Source organism: Papaver somniferum, chromosome 9 (genome assembly GCF_003573695.1).
Source record: "Papaver somniferum cultivar HN1 chromosome 9, ASM357369v1, whole genome shotgun sequence".
NCBI lineage: Eukaryota > Viridiplantae > Streptophyta > Magnoliopsida > Ranunculales > Papaveraceae > Papaver > Papaver somniferum.
Genome location: NC_039366.1, coordinates 149,041,360 through 149,048,650, shown reverse-complemented (window position 1 = coordinate 149,048,650; position 7,291 = coordinate 149,041,360). Strand labels below are relative to the sequence as shown.

Below are 7,291 nucleotides of genomic sequence, written 5' to 3'. Positions count from 1 at the left end.
TCACATCGGCCTTAGAAGTCGTAAAATTATTGAAGATTTTATTTGCATATTTTGCATATAACCAATAAAATCCATGAATGATTTTAATTTATATAAACTGCAATCTTTGGATATTTTTTACGGCTATTGAAGTCAGTATATATTGTATAGTCTGGTGTTCTTAAAATCCAGAGATTAATTAGATAATACTCTACGAAACTTGTTTTCGTATATGAGGAAAAATTATTTCAGCCATAATCAGGGGGAGATTATACACTACCAGATATTGCTATCCATTAATTTCAAAGTTATATCAGTTTCTCTCCCATCATGATCATATTGAAAAAGGCTGCAATTAAATAGGCGTGGAAATATCTCATTTAGCTTTTCCATAAGTTTATGCCGTTTGAAAAGGCAAATTCAATCACATCTAGCAAACATGTAGCATTTTTATATAAGCTACATATAGTGCTCCAACAGAGACTATCATAATACGATTCACATTCTCAAAATTCATATCTCCTCATTTGATTGATGAGGCGATTATAATGCCCGCGGGCGCTGGTACCAATAATTTATTGAATTTTTCAATATATGCATACATTTGAGAATTATGTGAGCTTGTTGTGAGCTAATTATTGTCGGATATTCATTTATAGTAGCTATTAAAATAATAAATGATGGTATTGTTAACCTCTCTGCAGAGGAATATCGACATACGTGATTGGTTGGCATGTAATTCAAATTAAATTGGATTATTCCAATTTCTTGATTGACGCAATATAAGGATCCTAGCTAGACTTGACACATTAAAATTGTCAAGCCTGAGAGTTACAGGTTGTTGTTAGTCATATTCGCATTAAGATAAATAAATCGTTTTAAGAGCGATTGGGGTTTATATGTTCAAACCTAGGATTGTTCAATAATACTTTGTTCTTCCTATATGATGCATTTTGCGTGGTAATCCTTGAAGGATTCATATTGCATTCATACAAGAAATGTAGTCGGAAAACATATTTCTTTTGAAATCCATAGAGGATTCAAATTATATTTTGGCAGCCACCTGATTCGATTATGCCGGGTTTAACAATCCTTTATGTGTTTTAGGAAATTTGGTATGACCCAAAAATCCTGGATTAATTAGTTGATCTTATCACCTTTACAGATCTCTTGAGGAATCTTTGAAAACACTAAAATTCACGCTTTAGCAGCATAGTATTTTCTTATATCTGCAATTTAATATTATGTTTGCTTAAAACTTGTCTATCTGATATAGACCAGAGTTATGATGCTTGTTTTCCATATAGTTGAGTTACCATTCACAAATCGTCAAAAAATTGTACTATTTTTCCTTCGTTTCAGATTTTGTCCCATGTGGTTTTCCTGACAAGGTTTTAACGAGGCAATATGTTGATTTTCTTTCAAAATGTTGATATTTGTGCTCTTTTTCCTTCGTCCAGTTTTTTCTTCCCACTGGGTTCTCCTTGTCAAGGTTTTAATGAGGCAACATTTGTGTGTCCAAATCTTTTCTAAGTTTTCTCAATTGTACTATTTTTCCCTTCGATCAGGTTTTGTCCTTTTGGAATTTCCTGACAAGGTTTTAACGAGACAATTAACTTAGACACAATGTCATCAGGAGGACTATTATAAACGTGTAATAATTATGTTAAGAATATTTAGGATAAATCCTATATCTAGGGCAAATCATGTTTATTACTGGGATGCCCTTGGATCTAGCCCTATAAATTAGGGCTGTCAATGGGTACCTATTACCCGGATCCGGTATATTAGGGTCCGGTTCTGGGTCCTAAAGTTGGACCCATTAGCTACTTAGGACCCGGCGGGTAATTACCCGATTGGACCCGAATTTAAACGGGTCCAAACGGGTAATACCCATTGGGTACCCGTTTATTCATTCTTTTATTCATGTTTTTAGCAAAATTATAAGTATTTTTTCTAGTTTTAGCTTTGATATTTTACTCATTTAAATTTTTTCTCTTACATTTAATCTTTATTTAGTACATTCATAAGAAATAATAATAATTTTTTATAAAAATTACTTGAATCCAAACTAAAAAGAGAAATTTATTAAGTTTTTGAGATTTTTTAAATAGTTTTCTTTAGACCCAATGGGTATCCGGAACCGCGGGTACCCGGGTATTTAAACGGGTCCGGTTCTGGGTCCACAAATTTATGAACCGGACCCGGAACCGGACCTGACCTTTATAAGTAGGGTCCGGGTCTAGTGATACCCGGGAGGACCCGGACCCGTTGACACCCCTACTATAAATAGAGGCTCTAATGTTAGTCTATTGTACACATCTAATAGAATTTCTCTCTCCTTCCTCTCTACTTTGTCTTTCCTTCTCTATTTTCTAGTTTCACAAGATTTTCTTTGTTTTGTTTTTAACAATGAAAACCAGATTTCGTTAAGCAAAACAGTTGCATTCTTTTGCAGCACCCCCACCAGAAAAGCAGGAAGTACCCAAGGAAATATACACACTTCCAATTAAAATTGTCCACGAGGTATCTATTGCATCACTTAATAACATAACAATGGTTCAAAAAGAATAACTGCAGTACAAGAACCATTCAAAATATCGGCAACCTTCTTGTTGCCATTTTCAAATATCAAACGGGTCAGCTCCAGATCTTGAGCCCATCTGGAAGCTGCTAGAAGTCCTGCTTTAACTCTGACTTACACCTCTTGTTTTTGTGTTGACATCACTATTCAAGCCCCTGAAATGTTCCTTCTCCCTGACTTCGCTCCAACAGTCTTGCAATCCTACAGCACCACTTACCACACTTTATTTTCAGATTTTGTGTTCCTATTCTTGTTTTCGAATTTGGACCAATACTCCAGCTTGCGGCTATATCACTTCCCTTCGTTTCCAGATTTTGTGTTACACGGATTTCTACAGTATTTTCCAGAGATCATGGATTTCCCTAGCGTTTGTGCAAAGGAAAAGCCAATTCCACTTTCCTTGTAAGGTGCTCCATGCACTAGCAGTATATCCCTTCATGCTTCATCCACCCGGATGGAGGAGAAACTCAATTGGTTCCACCAAGACGGGAAAGCCGAACTAATCAATCGGCATCGAGACAGGTTGAGCCGAAGAGTGTTCTCCTTGGTTCCACCAAGGACGCTGGGGCGGTCAGGCCACACCGGCGGGTTATGATGGCCGCAGCACTCACGGTCGTTCCAGGTGGCATGCTCACCACCAGGGCGGATTAAAACCCCGCCCGAACATACCTTAAACCCAATGGCAATACGGGATCAAAAAGGTTTTATTATTCGGAGGAGAAACTCAATTGACTTGAGAGACGGCTGTGGTTTTCTATGGGAACTTCACCATGTCGTTGCCAAGACAGATGGCAAAACAGCTGGATTAATATATGGATTATGTTCTCGGTGACAGAATCTCCTTGATGTTAGCCAAAACACCCTTATCATAAGGATTTATGAACCCTATCTCCGGATAGGATTGCCCTGGATGTAACTAAAACCATTAAAGAAAGTTATCATACAACAGTAAGTTCCAACAAAGAGCTGCGTTGGTTGGTATGACTTACCAGCTTGGGGATGAAATAGTTGGAACTCCGGGTATTTCCTCCAGTTAATCTGAGGAAAAACAACAAATTGCTTAGAGGGATTATGCGGACCACAGAGTGAAACCGTCATCAAATAGATAAGAATTAGATGTTTATTTACTTACCCACTCATCAGTTTTAATGTTGACACAAGCACAGTAAATATGCCAAATAAAAAATATAACCTGTTAAACAACCCACTTAATATGGTCAGTACGTGAACTTGTAAGGTACCATTATCACCCCATATCTAAAAAGTCAGCATTCCACATTAAGTTAAAGAATAAACAAATCTAAAAGTCAACATTCCACATCAAGTTAAAGAACAAACAAATTTGTTAGATCAGACCTTCCATAGCACTTGAAGAAGTGAGAAAAGCATTGTGCTGATAACCAACTTTCCAGACAGAGTGCTCTGCGTAAATAGAATGAAAAACATTTCTTGACAGTGTTCAATTTCTTCTAAGGGTAATAGTGAGCAGTTAAGTAGTCAAGTACTGACAAAATTAAAGTAAAGCTACATGCAGGATTCCATGCCCAAAAAGACACTACCAATTGACGAGATTCGGTAACTTCAGAAAATGAGAAACTTGAGCATTGTCATACCTCCAACATGGGTCTGCCTGTGACCTTCGACTTAGTAATTTCTTCCATACCTCAAAACAAAATTACACAGAATTACACCCACTTATTAATAAATGCATATAACTTTTGAATCGCAATACGCGAATATTATTCTGAGGTTGTACTCTAGCTGAATGAATCGCCCAGGAGACTGACTAAAAGACTTCAGGAGGAACCCTGATGATTAAGGTTCATATTCATGCATTATGCCACATACACCGAAGAATACAAACACTATTTTTCCCCAAATATTTACAGATCAAAGAAGTCCTACGAGCACCATCTCATTACTCACATTGGTTTGAGCAAACAATATAAGAAGCCTCGAGAGTAATAAATCCAACGAGAAGAACCATGAACAACAAATGATTGTTTTGACCTGGAATGGAGAATATTAATTGCCTTATTCAAATGTTTGTACACCTTGTAATAAAACTGCATCGACTTAAAGGAAAGTAGATAAGCAAAGTGTGTGATATTAAGTTCTTGTCTCAAATCACCTATACAATTCCCAAAAGCTGGACAATGATGGTCGAATCCCTTTATGTATGCTTTACATCTCTTACAATATCTTACCCTCATTGTTGGGAAAGAGTTCTACACAAGACAAAATTTGAATTTTGCTTATACATATATTTTGAACCACTAAGCTTCAATATTTTATTTGACCAAGTTCAGACAACAACCATTTAGTATTTTCAACAGCTAAAAAAGATTTCAACCAAAAATCAATCAGTAACCTCCCCCACAATTGCAGTTCTACACATACCTCGGTTCTTAAAACCTCTTCTTCCTGCAAAAGCGAGTACATTACATAAACGGTTAAAACACATAAATCAGCATTTTTCGTACAGAAATGCCGAATGAAATGTTTTACTACCTCCAAATACGCCGTTCCAATAACTTCAGTCTCGATTAGCTGGTCTGAAGTTGAATCTTCATTTATAACCCAACCAGGATCACTGTAAAGAATACTGCCAACAAAATCATAACCAAATTTAAGAATGACTCATATGTCAGTGACAAATGCAACTCAATGTAAGCAATCCAACATGTCACATTAACCTAACATTACATTTTGGATTTTGCAACTATAAAAAGGTGTCATATGCATTTTGAGCTAACCTATGAAACCCAAACAAGAGTAAAGCACATTCAGCATTTAACACAATATTCGTTACTAGAGAAACAGATGTTCGAATCACTAAGTTATGAACGATCCACATGAAGAAGATATTGAAGAAGACGAAAGCTGGAGCTGATGCATAAATTTTGAGAAGGCGCTTTGGAATTCGACAAAGAACAGTAATAATCAGGAGAAGAGCAACTGCAATAAGCCAATAACATGATAATTAGGTTCAAATTTGAGGAAAGAAGTTGAATTTACTCAAAAAGAATTAGAGAGAGTTGAGTTGAAGAAGTAGAAGAGAACCTGAGAAGCAGAGTTGAAGAAGAAGAGGGGAAGAACTGAAGTAGTGAGGTATTAGGGTGAGTGATAATTGGGAGATGATAACAAAGATACATGAAATTAGCATAGGATAGATGGATTTCCATGAAAATTTCAAGTCCTTCTGAAACCCTAATCCTCTCATATTCTGGGGTAATTTGAAAGTGGGAAGAAGTTTCTGCCATTTTAACACAGTCCAATAGAGGGCTTTACTTGGATTCTTAATGTCCAAAAAAGTGGTTATGGGATATCCTAACACATATACAAAATGTCTAGATTACCCTTTAATTAGAAGTGATTTTACGTCCAGGTTTGGATTAAATCCAACCGTAGAATTTTATTTGCATGTAATGTTACGTCCAGTTTTGGATTAGTTCAACCGTAGAAGCTCATTTTATGTCCAGGTTTCTTTTAATTCCAACCGTAGAATCCGATTTTACGTCCAGTTTTCTTTTAATTCCAACCGTAAAAGTGATTTTACGTCCAGATTTGGATTATTTCCAACCGTAGAAGTGGTTTTACGTCCAGGTTTGGATTAATTCCAACCGTAGAATTTTATTTGCTCAGGTTTGAATTAGTTCCAACCGTAGAAGCTCATCTTACGTCCATGTTCCTTTTAATTCCAACCGTAGAAGTGATTTTACGTCCAAGTTTGGAATATTTCCAACCGTAGAAGTGATTTTACGTCTAGGTTTGGAATATTTCCAACCGTAGAAGTGATTTTACGTCTAGATTTGGATTATTTCCAACCGTGGAAGTTTATTTTACGACCAGTTTTTCTTCCCACAAAAACTTTGTCCCGGAATTCACCAAGTATACAACAAAATTCATTAATTTAATTTTTATCTAATTAAATTAAATTAAAATTAACTAAAGAAGGGTTGTTTAGTCATTACAAAATTATTTGAGATAAGGGTTTTTTGATATTACTTATGGATGACCCGTTTTTGTCCTATTAGGTGACGCCCCTCTAATAGAATGTGACCCCCAATAATAGCCTTCTTTAACAACTAGGTATCACCCGGGCTAACTTTTTCCTTTATTCACTCTTCCTCTTTCTCTCTCCTCTTCCTCCTCCTCTAAAACCTTTTGCTCAATTTGAGTCCAATTTTGTGCACACTCATTTTTTTTCCTGGCTTGATTGAGGTATACCCAGATTAATTGGGGTATACCTGATGAGACAAAATCTGGGTCATTTTGAAGTAAACCAAGCTACCCCTTAATCATGTATTTTCTAAATGGCTAAATTATCCTTGTTTAATTAACACTAAAATTCTGATTAGATTAATTAATTAAGTTTAAATCGATTGAATAGATTAAAACTTATGAATTAAGTTATGAAATTTTGTTCTTGATTGAACTTTTGTGGGATGATTTTTGATGAATTTTTTTTTTTTTGAGAATATCTCTTGCAACGAAAATGAAAGCACACAACCGAAACACTTCTAAAAAGGGGATTGCAAATCTGTTGTATGAAATCATACTCAAAATCAAAGAAGAAATCAACGCTTTCAGTTCTGAAAGTATGAAAAGTCGGCAAGGTCGACTAATGAAGATCATGCCGACCAATATCGGCCGACAAGGTGGAAGAATGAAGAAAATGCCGACTTAAAATGGTCGGCAAGGGAATGAAGAAAATGCCGGCTTTAT

At 36.0% G+C, this 7,291-nt stretch overlaps 1 protein-coding gene across 6 annotated transcripts; it reads right to left on the bottom strand.

The window, feature by feature from the left end:
- Positions 1-2,403: 2,403 nt before the first annotated feature.
- LOC113314265 (palmitoyltransferase AKR1-like) lies at positions 2,404-5,823 on the bottom strand. Of its 6 annotated transcripts, none has more exons than XM_026563051.1 (11): positions 5,627-5,823; positions 5,320-5,521; positions 5,075-5,168; positions 4,964-4,987; positions 4,695-4,791; positions 4,490-4,573; positions 4,177-4,226; positions 3,920-3,985; positions 3,696-3,755; positions 3,553-3,601; positions 2,404-3,479 (listed from the first exon to the last, which is right to left on the bottom strand). In XM_026563051.1, the coding sequence occupies exons 1-11, from the start codon at positions 5,784-5,786 to the stop codon at positions 3,430-3,432; spliced, it is 936 nt and encodes a 311-aa protein (XP_026418836.1). In that variant the 5' UTR covers positions 5,787-5,823; the 3' UTR covers positions 2,404-3,429. The 6 variants fall into 6 exon arrangements, with proteins under 6 accessions (XP_026418836.1, XP_026418834.1, XP_026418835.1 ...); XM_026563049.1 differs by having other exon boundaries at positions 2,404-3,469; XM_026563050.1 differs by having other exon boundaries at positions 2,404-3,469; positions 5,075-5,156.
- Between the last annotated feature and the right edge of the window lie 1,468 nt (positions 5,824-7,291).

Bases quoted from the DNA above. Each gene is read 5' to 3' on its own strand.
- LOC113314265 (XM_026563049.1), bottom strand. From the start codon at position 5,786: ATGAGAGGATTAGGGTTTCAGAAGGACTTGAAATTTTCATGGAAATCC. The intron at 4,792-4,963 runs GTATGTGTAGAA...TGTCTTGTGTAG, and splicing joins AAGAGGTTTTAAGAACCGAG to AACTCTTTCCCAACAATGAG. The intron at 3,756-3,919 runs GTCTGATCTAAC...GTTGTTTAACAG, and splicing joins TTCTTCAAGTGCTATGGAAG to GTTATATTTTTTATTTGGCA.